The 19,587-nt window shown below is 39.4% G+C and overlaps 3 protein-coding genes across 3 annotated transcripts; all 3 read right to left on the bottom strand.

Moving 5' to 3' along the window:
- Positions 1 to 1,561: 1,561 nt before the first annotated feature.
- tyk2 (tyrosine kinase 2) lies at positions 1,562 to 10,860 on the bottom strand. The gene is made up of 24 exons (XM_051387845.1): positions 10,698 to 10,860; positions 9,978 to 10,181; positions 9,708 to 9,831; positions 9,495 to 9,624; positions 9,226 to 9,389; positions 8,500 to 8,878; positions 8,213 to 8,398; positions 7,723 to 7,880; positions 7,510 to 7,627; positions 7,229 to 7,412; positions 7,019 to 7,137; positions 6,750 to 6,914; positions 6,565 to 6,652; positions 6,188 to 6,315; positions 5,665 to 5,800; positions 4,990 to 5,141; positions 4,735 to 4,885; positions 4,560 to 4,651; positions 4,291 to 4,477; positions 3,853 to 3,971; positions 2,695 to 2,867; positions 2,496 to 2,613; positions 2,265 to 2,375; positions 1,562 to 2,183 (listed from the first exon to the last, which is right to left on the bottom strand). The coding sequence occupies exons 1-24, from the start codon at positions 10,732 to 10,734 to the stop codon at positions 2,040 to 2,042; spliced, it is 3,567 nt and encodes a 1,188-aa protein (XP_051243805.1). The 5' UTR covers positions 10,735 to 10,860; the 3' UTR covers positions 1,562 to 2,039.
- Positions 10,861 to 12,848: 1,988 nt separating this feature from the next.
- LOC127356486 (hsp90 co-chaperone Cdc37) lies at positions 12,849 to 17,216 on the bottom strand. Its single transcript, XM_051388259.1, has 8 exons — positions 16,837 to 17,216; positions 16,152 to 16,433; positions 14,941 to 15,046; positions 14,731 to 14,846; positions 14,421 to 14,543; positions 13,793 to 13,975; positions 13,628 to 13,699; positions 12,849 to 13,501 (listed from the first exon to the last, which is right to left on the bottom strand). Exons 1-8 carry the CDS (start codon positions 16,942 to 16,944, stop codon positions 13,361 to 13,363), a joined length of 1,131 nt encoding a protein of 376 aa, XP_051244219.1. The 5' UTR covers positions 16,945 to 17,216; the 3' UTR covers positions 12,849 to 13,360.
- A 1,450-nt stretch (positions 17,217 to 18,666) lies between these two features.
- Positions 18,667 to 19,482, bottom strand: cmc4 (C-x(9)-C motif containing 4 homolog (S. cerevisiae)). The gene is made up of 3 exons (XM_051388261.1): positions 19,361 to 19,482; positions 19,220 to 19,279; positions 18,667 to 19,135 (listed from the first exon to the last, which is right to left on the bottom strand). The coding sequence occupies exons 2-3, from the start codon at positions 19,275 to 19,277 to the stop codon at positions 18,978 to 18,980; spliced, it is 216 nt and encodes a 71-aa protein (XP_051244221.1). The 5' UTR covers positions 19,278 to 19,279; positions 19,361 to 19,482; the 3' UTR covers positions 18,667 to 18,977.
- Positions 19,483 to 19,587: the final 105 nt, after the last annotated feature.

Raw genomic sequence — 19,587 nt, 5'->3', positions numbered from 1 at the left:
GTCAGATTTGAGCAGTTTAAACAATACACACATGGCCCCAGCGACGCTTCTGATTGGACGAGAGGGGGACGCACTCTCCATGACTACGACGTAACGGAGGGTGGGGGCGGGGCCACGGTTGTTTGTGTTCCGCTTAAAACTGGTTTTAAATGCTGCAGATTTCTCATAAAATTGATTTCCCCAGAAATTATAATTTAAGTATTATTATTTTTTAAATCTACTCGTTTATAATCACATTTTTAATCGCATTTCTTGACTGAATCAGATATCTAGATTTGACTATACAGACATTCAACAGTCTTGGATAACATCCCGATAATTGAATGACTATATTAACCGGATAGAGGCAGGGAAAACACAATTTTAAAGAACATAATCCATGTGCACTACTTTATTACTCATGTTTATGCGGTTTACTTTTTGTTTTGAATTATAAGCTTAAGATATTGGTTTATTTCATCAAACAAAATGTATGTTCATAAAACGTTTGGGTACTGATTATGTTTTAGTTGTGCAAAATGTGAAGTTACATAAATTCTAGACCGGACTATGGTAGTTTGTGTCGGCTGATAGAACAGTACTGAAGGATACAGGGACATGGTTGTGTTTGGCCATGGGGAATGTATCATCCTTCAGGGGGCTTCACAGTCAGTCCAAGCAAGGACTGGAGGGATCATTATCATTTCCATAAGTCATAAAACACCATCCATCTGGATATAACATGGCAAAGAAGTCGCTTGTCATCCTTATTTGAGAAAGTCAAAGACACAGCGTCTTAATTGATTGATGCAACACTTCCTTAGTACTGGACATGTCCAGTGATACATGCCTAGCCTTTGGTTCGTCCAGCATTTTCCTTCAAACACAGTGAGATACTTGCAGCAGGTGTGCTATGTTGACAGTGTGGTTAGAAAACTCCTGGCTAGATAGAGACCCTTCTGTAGCTGTTGAATTGCATTGTAGTCTAGACAGCTTTGTCCAATGGAAAAATGTCTGCCCACGTATCTGGTTCAGACTTCAGACTTATTCTGAAGGTCTGTGCAGAACACTGATTCGAATATCTATTATATTTGCTGCATTTGGCTGCTCTTCACCTGCTGCGTTACAGGATAGGAAGTGTGTCAGATGGGTCTTTTCTGGTCTGTGATTCATCTGGGTAATTTGGCCTGTATCGTACCCACACAATTCTATGTGGTTGCTGTATACATTATTATACAGAAGTCCAATGTTAGAGAAGCAGCAGAAACATTGTAGGTGCGTTATTTCCAACAACTGGACTAATGTGCTGGAGTCAGTGGTAGCCCACATTTAACACACCTCCTTTCCTACCTAGTGGCATGTGAACAGGCAACTAAATGTTCAAGACAAAAGCGGGCGTTATTAAAGACCATTCCCTCAGTCAGTGACCGGTTTGTAAAAAATTTAAGTGTAGAGGTTTATTTTGTTACAGTACATCCCGAAGATAGTGATCAGTAAGTTCTTACATAACAGAGGTGTTATGTAGCTGTGCTTTCTTGCATATAGTGTTTGGTAACACAGAACTGAATGGCACATTTTGCAATTCACTTTTTGACAGTTTCAATCTTTAATGAACAGGTGTTTGAAAAATGGTTTATTCGATTTTGTATATGTTCTTTTGGTTTATACAAAATTAAATGCAAAGATTAACATACACTCAAACAAATGTACACAAATGAAACATAAAATGAAATAGTAATCTCCCAACCATACATAAATTCTTAATACTCACTGTGATATATGCAAACTATAACTTATGAAAGACAAACGCTGAAACTCAGTGGCTAACTACCAAAGACATCCCCTTTCCTAATAACATTCATCTCATCAAACCAGAAAAAAAACACAACTATTTAATTTATTGTTGTGTTAATATCACATATGAGAGGATTGCAATGTGCTTTTATCAAAAAGAAACCTACAGTATAAAGTTATCTATGTAAATAGAGGCAGCAGGCATTGCATTGTTGCCATAGTGGCAAAGTGATAACATGTAGACATGAAGATCTTCAGAGTCCTGATCAGCAAATCTGAGCCAAAGAAAAGTTTATATTAGACTGCCAGTCGTATGTTCGGCGAATTGCTTCAAACTTTTCAATTAGGGATTTGAATGATGGCCGATCTCCAGGTTCTGAAGCCCAACACTGCTCCATTAGCATCTTCACCTGTTGGCATAGAAGTAATTATGAAAATATCAGGCTTTAATGCCGAAAGTGTCAATTGTGTTTACGGGCATGTAATGTTACCTCATGCGGGCAGTCTCTGGGACAAGGCAACCGCATACGTTTCTCCAGCAGTTTTATGAGTACCATCACAGTCATCTGTCCCTGTGTTGGTTCCATCATGTCAACGAACTTCTACAAAAACACGAAAAGAGTACATTGTATATTTAACACAGAGATTCATCATTTACTTTATTAGTCACATCAAAATATATGCAGGTTCGAGTTGGTTATAAGAGGCCAGTAGTAACATACTGTTGGAGGGTTTTGGCGAGGGTCACAGCGGGTCAAGATCTCATATAACGTAACGCCGAAGGACCAAACGTCAGACGAAAAGGAAAATTTACTCTCCTTCAAGCACTCAATGGCATACCTATGCAGTACAAAGAAAATACAGTTTAGTGGCCAAAGACATGGAAGCACTGGAAAACACTTAAGTGCTGCACGAACTCACCAGAACACTGGACTGTCCCCGTGCTCACGGACACGATAGTAGATCTCGCCTTCTGGGATGTATTTTGTCAGGCCAAAGTCTCCAATCTTTACCAAACTTTCATTTTCCACTAAGACATTACGGGCAGCTAGGTCTCGATGGATGTATCGCTTTGAGTGCAAGTAGTCCATACCCTTTAAAAGAGAACCACACAAATAAAATATGGATAAAATTACTGAGAGGGGGCAAAATGTGGATTTAAACAAACATTCACTTCAAAACTTCAAACGACAACTTCAAATCTCTTTTTGATGTCAAATGTCAGGAATGTCTATTCCTGTAGTAATTGTTGTTGTGTTGGCTCTAGGGTTGCCAATGCATTTCTGTCTCTGATCCCCTGATTTTTCCTGTAGCACCATCTTCTAGACTAGAGGAGCATATCTAGATCTAGCAAACTGTCTCAACAATATTGGAGGAATTGTCATGAATATCAGTACACACACATTCCTGTTCCCCTCAGAATTGATTACAATAATAATGATGGTCCCAACTTTTCAGCTAGCATATCTAATTTTTTTTTATGTCCAGTACTTTGATTTATGATCAAATAAACCTAATGGCATTTCCACCAGCCTTAGCTGTACTGTGTTTAGTGCTGATGAGACAATGTTTGGATGGTAACATGCTACACTAAGATAGTGAGCATGGTAAGCATCATACCTGTCAATTGTCATTGTGAGTCTTTTCGCATGTTGACATTAGCATTTACAGTACAGCCTCACAAAGCTAGTTGTAGACTCTACTTTAACTTTTATCAAACTTTACATCACAAAGTGTATTATAAACCAAAAAGTAAATTAAATCATTAAATTCACTGACTGGCTAACAAGATTCAAATGTCAGTGTGGCAAACAACAGCATGTTGAGTGATAGTGACATTTTCTTGGTTACGGAGAGAAAACACACTGCAACATAATGCTAGTATAATAAAACTACTCAACTTAAACAATGAATTAATGACAATACACAGAAACCGCTACAAAATGAAATGGTGGCTTAATGTGGTGGATTATCTACTTAAACTAATGTCTACAGTTTCCACACAGATGCAGGAATATTGTAAAATTAAGTGGAAATGTAGATTAGATTAGCACAAACTACAAAACCACCTAAACTCACCTGGCAGATCTGCTGAGCAAACATAAGGCACTGGGGCACACCCAGTTTACGTTTAGGAAGGTGCTCTCGCAGACTCCCCAGAGGCAGGTACTCCATTATTAGCTGCACCACTTGTCCTCCTGTCAACAGACAATGCAACAGTGCTTTTATCCTCCATTAGAATGACCTGTTGTCTATCCTGGTGGTAAATGGTCTGTAGTGCTCAGCCTGCTGTGTTTTGAAAGCTCAGAATATTGACATACAATGGAAACAGTGTACTGTGCACTTGCACTTAGAATAGATTTTCAATATTTACAGAGGAACAGCAGGGATCAAAAATCCATTCCTGAGCACTGCAAGCTAAAAAAGATTCAAACAAGCACTCCTTTACACATGCAGACACTGTATATTGATTTATATTTCAATACACATATTTGAACCAGGCAGATGAGGACTTACCAAGTTCAGTGCAACAGCCTTTGTACTTGACAATGTTGCTGTGATCAAGGGACTTCAGGATCTCAATCTCCTTCATCCAGCTCTCCACATGACCATTCTCTTGTTTCAAAGCCTTCACTGCCACAAGCTCTCCTGTCCCATCATTGGCCGGGTCATACAAGTAGAGAGTCACTTTTCCAAAGTGACCCTGTAGACAGAACAATGTGCTGTGCATCAGTCTCTAACATACAGGCAAAAAACACTGCTGCTAATGTGTTTTAAGAACTCACCTCTCCCAAGTCCCGCATCTTTTTCAGGTAGCGTTTATGGAACGTGCTAGGGACCTTGACAGGGAGAGTTTCACTTGGGGATATATCAGGATCTGTGTGCAGAAACACATCATTTAGAGGCACCAAGGTAGGTTCAAAGAAAATCAAAAACTAAGTTGATCAAGTAAAAACCCACTTTTGATCATGATTTCTGTGAGCTTTCTGAGCACAGTGCGGAAAGAAGGCCTCTCCACAGGCTCGTAGGTCAAGCACATGTTGATGAATTTGGCCAGTTCCTGGGAGGATGGTGCAGCTAAACACCCCTTTTGCTGATAAAAGCGCTCTTTCTGTTTGGGGGCAAAGGTTCCAGAGTTACAATTAGATGTCAGAATGATAAAAAAAAAAAAGCAGGTAGAGCCAGTGGCAGTTGGAAGACAAATAAAGGGCTTACCTCAGACAATGTGCTGCCACTCATGGGAAGATCACCGTTGTTGCAGATTTCCAGCAGTGTGGCACCAAAGCTCCACTGGTCAGACGCATTGCCAATGGATGTACCGCTGTCAACACACTCAGGAGCAATCCATGGGATACGCTCAAGACGCTCTGCAATGCAAAATAGCCATAATACAAAATGAGTTACATGCATCACGTTACAGTGATCTCAATCTCTGGGTGCTTTGGTTAAACTTTTTGAAGAAGAACTCCATAGAAGAGCAGGATTTAGATTTAAATATGGTTCAAGTTAAAGAAGTCTGAAAAACTTCATATAAACACCTCACCTTTATTCATTTCATTAAAAGGCTACTTCTACGCCAGAAAGATACCTACGAAAGAGTGTGGTTTCCTGTGTGTATTCAATGTTAGTAGCTGCAAAAACATGTGAATTAATGATATCGGGGCTTTGCTCTTTTTTTGCATATTTTGGACAGCCTTTAAAGACACATAGTGAGATAAAACCAGATAACAACAGGAAACAAGTCTGCTTTCAGTTTCCTATTTCCTATATCTGATTAACATAAAGCAGAAGGATACACAAAGTACAGATAACCTGATGCTGATCGAGTTGGGAGATGTTCTTGTAAAGTGAGACTAATGAAGAGTCTGTGTAAAGTCTGCTGTTACTAACCATCCCGTGAGAGGACACTCAGGGCAATTCCTGGATCACTCAGCTTGACAAAAGGAGTAGTACCATGCTCCAGACCACGCCTTGCCACCAGAATGTTCTTGGCACAAACGTTTCCATGAACCAGCCGTTTGGTCTCCTACAATGACAAATATAGTACATGTACTCACTTTCTGGGTCGTTAAAATATGTTTAACACAAACTATTTAAGCAAATAGTTATCGAGCAAAAATGAACTTCACTTGCAGCACTTATCTTAAAGACTGGTCAGATATTAAGATTATTTAATTTCCTGCCTGCGGCTCAGACTCAAAACATGGTGTCCAGTTGGAAAGCTGCACTACCTGATTCTGTTATTCAAAATAATGTACCCACTGGCCTATAGCAGGTGATTAAAGACTATTAGGAGATAAATCATACAACACTTGTAGTACTTCACTATCAATTCACTTTAATGATCTCTTAGCTTTGTTTAATTGAATTATAATATGTGGCACACAAAAAACAAAGAAGCGCTTGAACTCACAAGATAATTGAGGGCACTGGCAAGTTGTTTTGCAACAATGAATTTCCACTGAGGAGTCACTGATGCCTTTTCTTTGTGGAGGAAAACATCCAAAGGCCCAAACTCCACAAATTCTTCCACCATTATGTCTGTAAATGTAGAAACAAGTCTGAGAGGTCAAGTCTCAAAAATGTAAAGAAGTAGCACGCTCTTTAAAACAGAACAGGATAACTGTGGTTTTGCATTTGCTTCATGGTTCACTTGGTACTCGAATCATAAATTTGACTATAAAAACTGTAAACACTGAAATGCGTGATGGGGAAGTAGCAAACGAGGAAGTCGTGTACCTAAAACAGTACAAGTGCATTTCTGAAAATGAACAGTGTTATTGCCCTTACTTTCAGATCCTTTGACGGACACACCGTGTACAAACACCAGATGACTGTGGGATACCTGGCTCATCAGACTTGCGGTTTCAAAAAATGCCTTAGAAAGACAAAAGAAAGGCATATTGAGAGAGTAAACTACCACTTTTATTCTTTTGACTGTTGGTTACCGTTAATGCAAAGATCAAAAGGCTTACTAGTGCAATATCTTTGTGGCTTTGGTCTAGGATCTTGAGAACCACTTGGATCCCTTTGCGGCCAGAAGAGTTGTTGTTGAACTCGTCATCCTCGTCCCCTCCGCCTCGCACCAGCAGACGTCCTGAGTAGATGTTTGTTCTGGTCCCACGGCCCAAATGCTGTCCCTGCTCGTAAACACAACACTCAATAGTCAGTCACAGAGCTGAGAGCACAAAGCTTCTCCGGTGGAGAAGATGGTCATTTATTGGTCGCAAGTGGGTCTCATCACCTGTACGATCTCTTTGTCCTTGATCTGGTGGAAGCGTAGCTGGGTCATGTTCAGGGACAAGGCGTCACTGTGAACGCGGTGATCAACACCTTGCCTCATCACCAGGAGGTTGGATAGCTCTACATCACACAAACACACACCAACAAACCAATGTAAAGAGCATACAGAAGCAAAACATGTCTAGAATTGAAAAGTCTAATGAACACAAACCTGCTTGTCTCGGAAAACAGCATTTTTTGACAGTAAAGCTGTCTGAACCAGACTTGAGTACAAAGGTCTTGAGGCTGTCTGTGAGTTCCTTGACGCTGGAGAATTCCCGGTCCCAGCCCTCCAGGCAGAACGTTGAATTATTGTAGTGAATTCGAAACTGCTTGTGGCTTGGCGTCGATCCATTCTAATGACCCACATGTACATATAAAGTCAGTGGCTGAAAAATTTCACCATCACTGCACTGCAATCACTTCCAGAGAGGAGTGTGGGTGTTGACTTACCTCATTTTTGTTCAGGACAGCTAGGATGATGCGGTGATAGTCGAGTGCACTCCAACGTACGAGGAAAGCTCCCTCCTCTGCCGCCTCCTTTTTAAGCTTCAGTAGCACAAAATCATCACTGAAAACAGACCAACGGAGTTATGATATAACACACTGTGTTTCTCCATAGCTTCTCTGCATCTGTATGTGCATGTGTAAGAGGAGAAAACTCACTGCATAGGTCCATGCAGTCCATTTGCTTCACTCAGCACTACCCTTGGGGGAGCCACTTCATGACAAAGATAGTGGTGGGCGTCTGCAGTCAGCCGGTAGTATCCATCTAGGAGGGAGATGAAGGAACGGGCCTCCTGGCTGGAGTTCATGTGAACCTCCTACATACACATACAGAAACACCACTAGCTTACAATCAGAGCTCCCACCTACAGACACATACAAATTCAAAACATAATAAAATGCCTGAAGCGAACCAAAACCAAAAGCTCTTATAGTCAAAAACATATAGAATTGGAGAATATATGAGAATCTAGGCATGCATGTGTTCTGTACAGTCTATTCCGACACTTTAAAGACTGAACAATCTGCTCAGTAGAATGAGTAATGTACAGTATATCAATTGGACTAATGTACCACAAGGACATTAATCAATTAAATTATATATTATGTATTGAGGCTTTTACATAAAAGCTTAAACAAGTGCTCTCACCATGCAGTGATTGTCCTGAGTGCTAATGCACACATTAGCTCCAGTGATGGCTATGTGAGTTATTTCAGGGAAATCACAGAAGGAGGTCCATTTATCGGGAGTGTTCGCATTCGGTTGGCTGGACTCTTGTTTTGTTTTCCTCAAGTAGTTCAGATGGTCATTCCTGAAGTAAGAGTTAGCCTGCGCCTAGGTGAGGAGACCAAATTAGCAAAAAGTCCACACTAGCAGAATACCCACCATGCCACAGAATCAAACCATCAGAAGCTTGAAATTGCACTTTGACTAACCTTCTGACCGGACACCTTCCTCCACTGAATCCCCTTGGTGCCGGACACCATTATTTCATGTGTGGGGGGAGCTATGAAGCTGTCTTTCGAGACACCCTGCGCATGAGTGGTGTTGGAGTAAGAACTACTTCCATCCCCATCCTCTCTTAGCTCAAGGTGGGATACGGGAAAGGTCTCTATGCCAAAACATGGTGCCAAGTGTTCGAGAGTAGAGATGTACTTATACATGATCTCTTGGGTGCCCAGCCGCCCTTTATCCACAGTGTGCTGCTGGAAGGTCCGCACAAAGTCTGCAAACACCCGCCGGATCCTGATTTTTGTGAGGAAGTTGTCTTTAGAAATGTGTTTGGCGAAAGACCTTGGAATGCAGTGTAAGAAGCTGGGGAAAAACAGAGGAGACATTTTAATGTTACCTGGATCCAGTGGTTAAATTAGATATAAAGACGCTTTGATGATCCAGAGGAGAAACTGGATTGTCACAGTAGCAGAAAATAGGATAGAGATAACAAACAACCCCATTACATACAAATACATATCTATCCTCAGAACATATTCAAATTAATATAGAACATTTAATACCTTTGTTGACAAATTTACAGATTTAACTGCAATTAGTCACTGTTACTATTTCACAAATTTAGCTGTACAGACAATTAAATAGTAACAGCTTAAACAGCATGTGCCTCGACTGCATTATATTCATTCCTTCCATTCCAAACTAATTACCTGATTTTTCTGGCAACATCTTGTAAGGTACTGCCTGTTTGCATTGCCTGATGTGAGAGGTGAAGTACAGCCATCCCTAAACTCTCATTTTTGAAGCGACTCAGTTCCTCCTCTGACTGAACGTCTTCCATCTGCACTACTTCGTTCACAAATTCATATTTAGCCTTTTGGAGACACAAGAAGTGAAACGGGTTAGGTACTTTGCTATTGAGAGCACACAAAAAAATGCATTCAATTAATTCACCATAAACATAATGTTAAACACAAACCTGGGAGAATAAGTACTCTAAGGCAGCGATTTCAAGCAGAGGGGCTGCCCCTTGATCTGTCCCAGATCTGAGAGCATAACGGGATACAGTTGGCTCCTTATTTAGTCCGTGCCAATTCCGAAAGTAATACCTAGGTACAAGGACAGCAGACAACCAATGTAAATATGCTCAGTGTGTTTCATCTGCCTTGCTAATCCAGTGTCACCGACTAACCTCATACAGTAGTGAAGTACGAGGCTGGAGTTTTCCTCTGGATGGAAAACGTGGTTTGGACTGTACCAGCAGTGTGTTTGTGGATTGTACAGAGCAAACAACACATGGCAAAGAGGAGTTATCCCTGGGGAATAAACACAGAGTGTTATATACACACACACACACACACACACACACACACACACACACCCTACCAGCAGGCTAAAATACCACATGACATACCAAAAAAAGGTCTGTGTGGGTGAATTTGGTCAGGGTTGTCACTCTCACCTATAGCCTCTGCTGCAGAGATACACAGATCCTCTGCTGTCACCTCTCCATTTGTGTGGGACAGATATCTTTCCCCTTCCGTTGTCCAGAAGAGGTAAACATGGGTGCCCCGACCCTGAGGAGGCTCTGAAAGGCCCGGAAATGGCCCTGGCCTTGAACGCGTGGACCACCCACTTATAGACATGGTGGGCACAGCCAAAATCTCTGACACACACACACACACACACACACACACATTTACATTAACATAACAGGAAATGACTATTCAGCTGTTGCACTGGACGGAATCACGTTACGCCTCAGGCCTACGTAAACACAAACGTAAGAGCCATCTTAAAAGCGAAACATTGCACTTCACTAAAATAATATTCAGTATTTCTCAATTTTACACGATTTTTACTGAAGAAAACTGAGTTTGTACGTTAGCAGATAACCAAAACATATGGAATAAATTAAAAATATTAAGTAATCGGATCAATTTGTCAAAGGGCCTTCCGGGAATTACACGGTGTCCAACTTATTGTTTACGTTACACAATACTCGATATCGCTGTACAACACAACTACCCCTCTACTCATTTAATACCAATAAGTGCCCCCGAAAACATGGGTCTTCATATATAACACAGTGTAGCCTGCCACGACAAGAAAACATATTTGCATATCCCTATAACTTAGTAACGTGTATTACCATTAAGTATCTTACCATTAAGTATCTTACCATTTAACGCCAAGCTTTTGAAGGTGTGAGCTGACATGAGAAAAACCTAACACGCACAGTGACAGTCAGGCTCCATTATCTTGTGGACGTATTTCCCCACCTTCGCCTACGCTCGGATTCTCATGAACTATGAGACGACAGACAGCTGCTTCCCGAAACCAACATGGTCACTCCCTCCTGCAGCGTACAGGCACGTACACACGCACGGACCTTTCAAAATAAACTTCAGGGCATCAACGTCGAGAATAGCAGTGATCCAAGTTACATGAAGAGAAGTAGCAGTAACTTGCTTTCTCTTCTTTATTCCCTTTTCTACTTTACTAATTATGCAGCAAATTTAATATATACTTCATCATGCATTATCCAGGGTGGATCTAAAGGGTTTGCATGGTCTGCCACCCTATGAATGTGTGGACTTCTGCACGGTGTTTGAGGGGACTAGAGATAACATAAGATAACACATATTTTTATTTTTTCTTCATGCCTCAACCTGAAAATTCCACATTACTCCGCAATACATAGTGTTTTCAGTTTGTGAGTAAAGAAAAAAATTTACTCAAATCTAACATAAACAAGGCATCACTATATCTATTTAACTGAGTAGATGGTTCAGTAACTGTACTGAAGTACATTTTTGAGGTATTTGTACTTAAGTAATGTAATATACTTAATTTACGCTACTCTGTCCTTGTACTTTACTAAATTTCAGAGGCAAATATTGTGTTTTTTTTTTACCTCCCTTCCTATATATTTGACTCATAGAGTTACTAGTTCCTATGTAGAGTAATATTACATAAGAAACATATATGATACATTAAGAAAAAAAAATAAACTGCTCAGCATATATACACCAATGGGAGTGTAAATAACACAAAACACAATGAGTACTTTTAAGTATGTAAGTATTGCTACTTTTCATTGAGGATTTGAATACTTCTTCTACCACTAAATGCTTATCATCCATCATATGATGACAGTATATTCAAACCTGAACCTGACATGAAATGTCAGCTGTGTCACTTAGTAGGGTCTTATGTGAGAATGTTACATGTTAAGAAAGTAAAATTGCTGTTATCACCCTTATCATAACACTCCTACCACAAGGCCACAGGAAACTGCTGAAATAATCGCGATAAAAAGTCCCTATTTCAACAGAGAACACAAGCTGGTTAGTCCCGAGCTTGGGAAACACTGTGGCACTATCACAGCCTATAATAAAACTTTTATGGTAATTTTCAAATGATACATGACCACAGTAACAGTTTTCATGTCACGTTATGGGTCTTCTGTTCATCCATTTATCATTTTAACTGGACTTGTTTTTTTTTGCTGTTGTTTGCTATCAGTTGTTAGTGTCATGTCAACTTTTGTCTTGACTAAACTGAGGTCCTTCATAATTTAGTTTATTTGTAATGTAAGGTAATCCTGGTATTACAGTCAGGTTTTTTCCATAATAGCCTCTGGCAGTATATACTGAACAGTGTTATTGAGTGAAGATAGTCAAATAATGCCTTTGTATAAGGTGTTTCACCCAGGTATTGTTTATTTTTATATTCAGATCATATATCAAGCAAAATGCTCAACTACGTACCTCACCTTCAAAATAAAAGCACTGAAAGTGAAAGTATAGAATCCAACCACACCTATGCAGCACTTTCAGACACTGGGTCATGTGATCAGTCATTCTTTAGGATCTTTTATCACTTAATTGGTTTCTAATTTGGCCATGGAGGGAACAAGTGCGGTTCATGTAAACCATCAATCACCCTCAAGCCCTACAAAGCTCAGCCTTAGGACTCTGATGGAGAATTAGCAAATCATCCTCAGGCTGAAATCGACCGCTTTTTGTGTCTATAATTAGTATTATTATTGTCTTACAATGTTTAATGTATACTGTGGTGTACTGAAGTATATAGCATGTATATTTACCACCACCAAATCTCTATGTATGTCATCTGGAAATAGCAAATGCTTCATTAGAAACATCAAGCACAGATGCACTCACTCCATATTACGGCGTTGTGGTTACCTCCACTACAGGTCTGGCAGGTGGATCATTTTTCTTGTGATGTGATCTTGTGTACCTCTAATCTTATGATTTGAAGAGCATATCACCCACACATTAAGTTTTTAGAGACAACCACACCTTGGTTTTGAGTAGTTGGATATAATTCAACCTTTAGTTAAGCAAGTTTGTAGAAAATGTCACTTTGGGGAATACATTGGTTGCTCACGCCCTAAAAAGTCAAACAAAAATTTTAAATTCCGAAAAGACAAAGAAAAAAAAAAAAAAAATTATATGCACAACCTGAAAATGTATTGTTTTTCAACTATACAACAGCACAAATGAAACCGGCAGGCACGTGTACATATGCACACCCACACAAACTGACAGGTGTATACAAATAAATTTAGGAATACACCTTTGGTGATGTCCATACAAAATGAAAGACCTAAACACAAACAGCAGTTTCTTGTCCAAGCAGGAGATACTGATGCAACTGAGCAGTTAGTTGAAGGCTAATCCCTTAAGTCTCAGCTAAATATTTTAGAAACGTTATTTCATTGTTCCTTGATTGGCAAACTAGTCATACACATAGTGGAGTTGCAATACAGTGAGTAGGTACATTTGCAGAAACAACAAATCATAGAATTAATGTTGGTCATTCCTTCTTAGTTTCTTCCTGATCCTGTTTCACCTCTTCATAGGTACCATCTTCCTCTTTTTCCTCTCCATCGTCTGTCTTGGAGTTGGGGACCCAGAGCCCCGAATCTATGCACTTCTTCATGTGAGCCTTCGCCTCCTAAATCGTGTTAAGACAATCAAATTTATTAAAAAGGTATAACAAAAACACACAGATAAATGCACACTGACTGAAATATGACTCAAGCAGACCTTAAAAAACAAAAGTATTCTTTAAGAAACCCACCGTTGGGTCCATTTTGCTAATAACTTCTTGTAACATTTGAATGTCCTTGTCATCAAAGCATTTCTGCATCTCCTGCAATTTAGAACACACTCTGTAAGGGATTTTAAACAAACAAAAGAAGATAAAAGGAGAGTGCTGAGGCTTCATAAAAACAAAAGAACTCACGGCTGGCAGGGATTCATACACTTCAACAGGATCTAGTCCTCCAGGTCCTATGCGCTTTTGTCGCTCCTCCTCCTCATATTCCTTCATGGCCTTTTCTATGCGGATCTTCGCTCTGCCCCGAACCCGCTCCTTAAATGACTCCAGTTCATCATTGAAAGCTTCTTGGTACTGCTGATCCGCGGTCTGTGAGGGGACACATCATTTGGTGTGTTGATGGTCATGCAAATGAGCATTTAAGTGAATAGTCCAATTAGTATTTGCATTTAATAGGAATTCAAGAACTTAAAAGGGTAACCTAACCTCATTTTTAACCCTTGACATCACTTGTGACCAGACCCAAGCCCATTAGTGTTACTCAGTGTGGTCAGAGGTAAAACAGGCTTGAGGTTTTCAACCATAGAGGGCAGTGAAACACTTCTTTTCAATCTGGTGTTAAGTCACACTTAAACCTGTGTCTGGGTTAACCAAAGACTAAGTGAAAAAAGTCCCTGCTCTGGCGGTAGTACTTTCCAATGATTCAGAAAATTCTTACTTCCTCTGTTTCCTTCATGGCTCCTGGGACTTTTTGGTCAAAAAGGACTATAGGTTATTTCATTAGATTCTGTAGCATCCAATCACACTTAGTCACCTTAATCTTGGCAAAAAATTGACGAAAGCAACCGCGGGGGTCCACCTTGAGGCTTTTTGCCAACTCTAGAATGAACTGCATGACGATGGTCTGATGAGCCACTTGCCCCATCAATGCGTGTTTCTATAAAAAAGGGAAGCATTTTTAAAATAATGTCAACATTTCAAAAGAACACAATGGCTGTGTGAAGAAAGCAAGTTGTGGCAAATGAAGAAGATTCCTCAGTTAAGCCCAAACAAACTAACTGTATGGAATGGTAATAACCTTAGAACAAAATGTTGAAAAATAAATTCTGTTTTGTAGCATTTACCTCCTCAACTTCAAGGTCAATGCACATGATGACCAGGTAGTTGGCAGTCTCTTCACAAACTAGATGAGGGTTGTCAGAGAGGTACTTTTGACTGTCATCCCAACGTCGCAACATGCCTGCAGTAAAGACAGCAATTAAGGACAGTTCAAATATCAATACCCTGTAACATGCAGTAAATAACAGTTGTGAATGGATGTCAATAATCCTTACCAAAATGTTTGATCTGCTTCTCATATTTCTCCACAAAGGTTTTATGCTTTTTCTCCTTCTCTTCTTCTGTCTCTTCAGTAGAATCAGGGTTGATATTAACAACGCTCTATGGAGGACAGACCGTTTTAGACAATAATGATTACTTGATTCCTTTATATTCCTTTAAAGAAAGATTAACTTGTGTATATCTGAAAAGTCCAAGAAGAGTCAGATGTGTACATTATGCAAAATATACCGTCACATAATTAGCTTGAGGCAAGCAAACAACGGAGCTTGCAATAGCAACTTCACTAATGCAAATGTATCTGCATTGTATAAGCATTGGGAAAATGTAGCCACATTATTGTATCTGGGTGGCATGTTCCTTCATCATACTGAACACGACCAGTGTTTTTTCTTCTTAGCCGAGTGAACACAAAACTGTCTCCCTGAGCATGTCGTAAACTGACCATGTACATTGTAATGAAGAAATATGTGGCTGAACTCAATAGTGTGGCTCATTTATGTGTATTTGGACAAAAAGACTATATCCTGCTTTGCCTATAATGATGTTACTTCTTACCAGGATAAATTCATTGTTGGCTTTGTTCTCTTTAGGGGATTGGCTGATAATAAAATGATAAAAAATAATGCCGGTGCTATGCTAAAACAACTGATTTACAGTTGTATTATTACAATCTTCTAAATAACTTGTTATTTTGATGAAATAGGGGCAGCATGGTGAATATGGCAGCTGAAAAATATCTTCAGGTGAAAAACTATCGCCATACTATACAAATTCAAAAGCTGTTCATGTTTTTTTAATGTCTACTACAGCTCCACCAATAATAGATTTTTGAGTTCAATCAATCTGATAGCAATATCAATCAACCTTGATGCAGCCAGATCCTTAGATAATTTCTAATTGTGACCATAACATATACTAAATGTAAAAATCAACTTGACAGTGATCTCTGGTGAACAGACTATGTGATAGAGTTACCTAGTTTGGTATTTCTATACTGCAACTACAAATCTATCTGCAATGTGCTAATATTGACAAAGATATCCACCTGGCCAACATCTAATGTGTACCAATAAGCAAGGCAACATCATTCACAGCCGTAGAATGTGAAGTCTCTTGCTCTCCTGAACTAAAAACACACAATGAATGGCTCTGAGCGTGGGTCCACAACCCATTGTTTTCTAGCAGCCCCCTTTAACTGCTTCACCTTGCTGAAACCATCCTTGCTGAGTGTGTCGACATTCCACGGCATCTTCTTCTCTTCCCGGTTGTGTTCATCGATCTTCCTCTCCCACTCCCGTTCCTCTTTTTTCAGTTTCTTCTCCTCAGCTTGGGCTTTGCTCAGCTCTGATTTGGCATCATCCACTGTTGAAATGCTCAGCTCTTGTACTTTCTTCTGTGCCTCTGCCAACCTACGCCGGCATTCACGAAGTGTCTTGTTCATGTCTTCACCTCTTTTCTGGAAATCTTCCATACGCTCCACACGTGCCTGAAGCACAAATATTGCAACATCAGTCACAACCACAGTTGTTTCATGTCCCACCACACTCTTTAACTAGGTATCTTTATACCAATCTATCTGCAATAGAATCAGAATCAGAAATACTTTATTAATCCCAGGGGGAAATTACTTTTGTTACATATACTCCAGATGTAATAGACATACAATATATTAAAAATATAAAAGGTTTAAAATGTACAGTTTAAAGTCACACTTTCAAATGTGCAAAATGTGCAAAAATGGCAAGTGTAAAGTGTCCATATGTATAATATATAATAGGTTGCATTAACAGAGCCATTTGCTTTCTCTTGCACAGGAAACACTGCCCAGCTAACAGTTACAGTGCAATGTGCACCATTTATACCACATATAAACATCATGTATGGTATACCTGGTGTCTCCATCTGAAGAGGCTGGGTGTGTCGATGTTAGGGTGGGTGTCATCTTCATCGTCTGACACCTCAATGTGGTCCCACACGCTGTAATCTATCCTGGACATTATGCCAGCAAGAACCCAACGCAAACAACGTTAGCTTGGAATATGACTCGGCTAAGTTAGTGGGCTAAACGAAGCAAACCCGAATTTCCGATCAAAAAAAGCATATAACGCAAATAAAAAAAAACCGCTGATGTTTTCAGAGACGTGTACTTGTGTTCAATACAGCGGCTGGTTGTGCTGAGCCCAGACAAACCCAAATAAACCTACCTAGCGTGGGCTAGCAAGAAACTGCTACAGAATTCTAGAAAGATTTGCTGATGCAAATTTCCGTTTCACGTCAGTACGTCATTGCGTCACAAGGACGTACGACGCCGGAAGGCCTACAAGACGAGCTTCGCCTTTACGTAATGTGTTTGCCTCGATCAACCGCTTATCAACCTATAAACATTGTTGTTTATCACACTTATGAAACCATTTATCGAAGTAAACATGTATTTTTTTGTAAATTATGTAAAAATATGTATTTGTACATGAAGAATTTCTATTTAAAAATAGTTTGGTTTTACGTTGTAATATTCATTAATATATTTTTACTTTTTCAAAATGTTTTTTCTTATCATCTTTTTTATGTTTTCTAAAACCTCCCTGGCATATGTAAATATGGTTTGCTTATGTAGAAATGCTGTGTTAAAAATAAAGTTCACTATTCTCATAAAAGAAAGTTTTTCCTTTATTCAGTAAACTGTTGTAGATATAGAAATACCTAGAAAACATCTTCTGTTTATTCTAATATGTTATTCACTCTTTTTTAAAATGATTGACAACACTTATTTGTTAATTCTGTTTTTTTTTAAAAAAGGTAATGACAAATGCAGATATAAATATAAATGTATGTTTTCTCTGCAAGGGATTTGCCCTCGAACTACTCCATAGTGCAATAGTAAAAACATCTTCAAACTGTGTGTGTGTGCAGTCTGATAGGCCATTCATGCAAGTCTGTTGCATGAAATACATGAATACATAAGTTTATGTTTATAATAGGTCAAATATTTGAATAAAATCAACATTTCCTTTTTCCTCAAGTTTATTTAATTTTATTTTGAAATGTGGAAGGTAAAAAAGATTTAAGGACAACACATTGACAAATAAATGATTAAACAGTCAATAGGCTAAATTTCTTGCTTAGGCACCAGTTCAGCAAGCTTCTTTCTAGACTAATACATAAATTTCTCTGGGCTGACATACAGCAATCACACAGAGAGAACTTCACTGTAGAGTTCTGTTAAGTTAATCTCACAACAACAAATTTAGTATAGTGATACAAACTAGAATAGAATAACTGTACTTCATGCACATGATGATGTGCACTTAAGTTGCTGCAGTTTCTTAATTTCCTGTCTCTATAGCTCTGTACAACTGTTTAATGTAATATGTATGTGTGAGGTGTGTAAACAATACCTTAAACTTGCTTTATTACCATCTTCATTGTATTACTTATTTAAAATTAATTTATTAACTTCTCATACAGCCTATGTTTAGCATAGCTTTTCAGTGGTTTGCCCTTTGCTTATATAAAAAAAAAGGCTCTTAAAAAGTGCAACCAGGTCACCAAACTCATTGTACTAATGACTAATGGTAATTTAACAGGTGCAATCTGCTGACAGGGGGAGATGTACAGTCTTTACACACTCCCACAGTTAGAGTATCAGCAGTCTTATGCTGACATGTACAAACATGTGCCTGATAACAGGGTGTGGACACAGTGACACCAAAAGAAAATAATTCAGTCGAACTTCCCTTTAATAAATAGCTTTGACAGATTATATTATAATGTTCAGCTGGGCGCAGGTGTGGCGTTTAGACTTAACAAACACAGACGTAATTAATAATATTACACCCCATGCTCCAGGGCCTCTCTGCAATGACATGTCAAAATATCTGCTATGTCAAAGGCCCATCCAGATTTAAATAATACAGGTAATTTAAAGCACAGTTCAATACGTTTGTACAGATTCCTATTCTCCCAAAGCACACTGCACAGAGTGTTACACGCTCAACAAAACACTGACACAATGTTTCAGCCATTATTCCCATCAAACGCATCCCACAGGGAGCTTTGTGTTACTTTTGCTCTCCGTTGGGTTTGAGTCCTTGAACCCGGAGCAGCAGATGGAGTTTCCTGCATGTGTTTTGCAGCACCGCCGCATCTCTCTGATCACATCCTCACACATGCTCTCCACGTATTTGTTAGCTGCAGGACGGAGACGGAGTTAACTAAATGATGAGGGTGCCATTTGCTTATATGCTGGCGTTGATGGTGTCTGTTATTATCTACCTTGTAAACACGTCTGAATTGCACATGCTTGCTTTTGACACGGATCTTTCTGTGGCATACCTGGAAGGGAAGAGACAGGGACACATTTCAGAAGTTGTCCACTGGTAGTCAGCAAATACATATCAGGCGCTGCATATCTACCTTTATCAATTAGGGTTTGTTGGACGTATTATCGTAAGGTCTTGGATGAAAGGTCGTTTGCTAATGTTAGCCCCTAATGCTACTTCCGCCTTCTGCTGAGAGGCGAATGTTTTGGTCACGTGACGTGAAATGAGCGAATCAAGTCATGTCTGGAAAAAGCACAACACCGACACCTAGTGGTCAAATTATACATTTCACTTACAGAAGGGTTGCATATATGGGAATAT

Source organism: Dicentrarchus labrax, unplaced genomic scaffold (assembly GCF_905237075.1).
Source record: "Dicentrarchus labrax unplaced genomic scaffold, dlabrax2021, whole genome shotgun sequence".
NCBI lineage: Eukaryota > Metazoa > Chordata > Actinopteri > Moronidae > Dicentrarchus > Dicentrarchus labrax.
Note: the sequence above shows the minus strand (reverse complement) of the source record. Positions and strands in the feature narration are given on the sequence as shown.

What these genes read in the sequence shown, in the direction of transcription:
- tyk2 (XM_051387845.1), bottom strand. Translation starts at nt 10,734, where the DNA reads ATGTCAGCTCACACCTTCAAAAGCTTGGCGTTAAATG. An exon ending in CTGTTTTCCGAGACAAGCAG is followed by an intron (nt 7,138 to 7,228) that starts GTTTGTGTTCAT and finishes TGTGTGATGTAG; the next exon opens with AGCTATCCAACCTCCTGGTG. An exon ending in CCAGTGCCCTCAATTATCTT is followed by an intron (nt 5,801 to 6,187) that starts GTGAGTTCAAGC and finishes TTGTCATTGTAG; the next exon opens with GAGACCAAACGGCTGGTTCA.
- LOC127356486 (XM_051388259.1), bottom strand. Translation starts at nt 16,944, where the DNA reads ATGTCCAGGATAGATTACAGCGTGTGGGACCACATTGAGGTGTCAGAC. An exon ending in GCAAGGATGGTTTCAGCAAG is followed by an intron (nt 15,047 to 16,151) that starts GTGAAGCAGTTA and finishes TGTCCTCCATAG; the next exon opens with AGCGTTGTTAATATCAACCC. An exon ending in TTGACCTTGAAGTTGAGGAG is followed by an intron (nt 14,544 to 14,730) that starts GTAAATGCTACA and finishes CCTTTTTTATAG; the next exon opens with AAACACGCATTGATGGGGCA.
- cmc4 (XM_051388261.1), bottom strand. Translation starts at nt 19,277, where the DNA reads ATGCCACAGAAAGATCCGTGTCAAAAGCAAGCATGTGCAATTCAGACG. An exon ending in AATTCAGACGTGTTTACAAG is followed by an intron (nt 19,136 to 19,219) that starts GTAGATAATAAC and finishes TCCGTCCTGCAG; the next exon opens with CTAACAAATACGTGGAGAGC.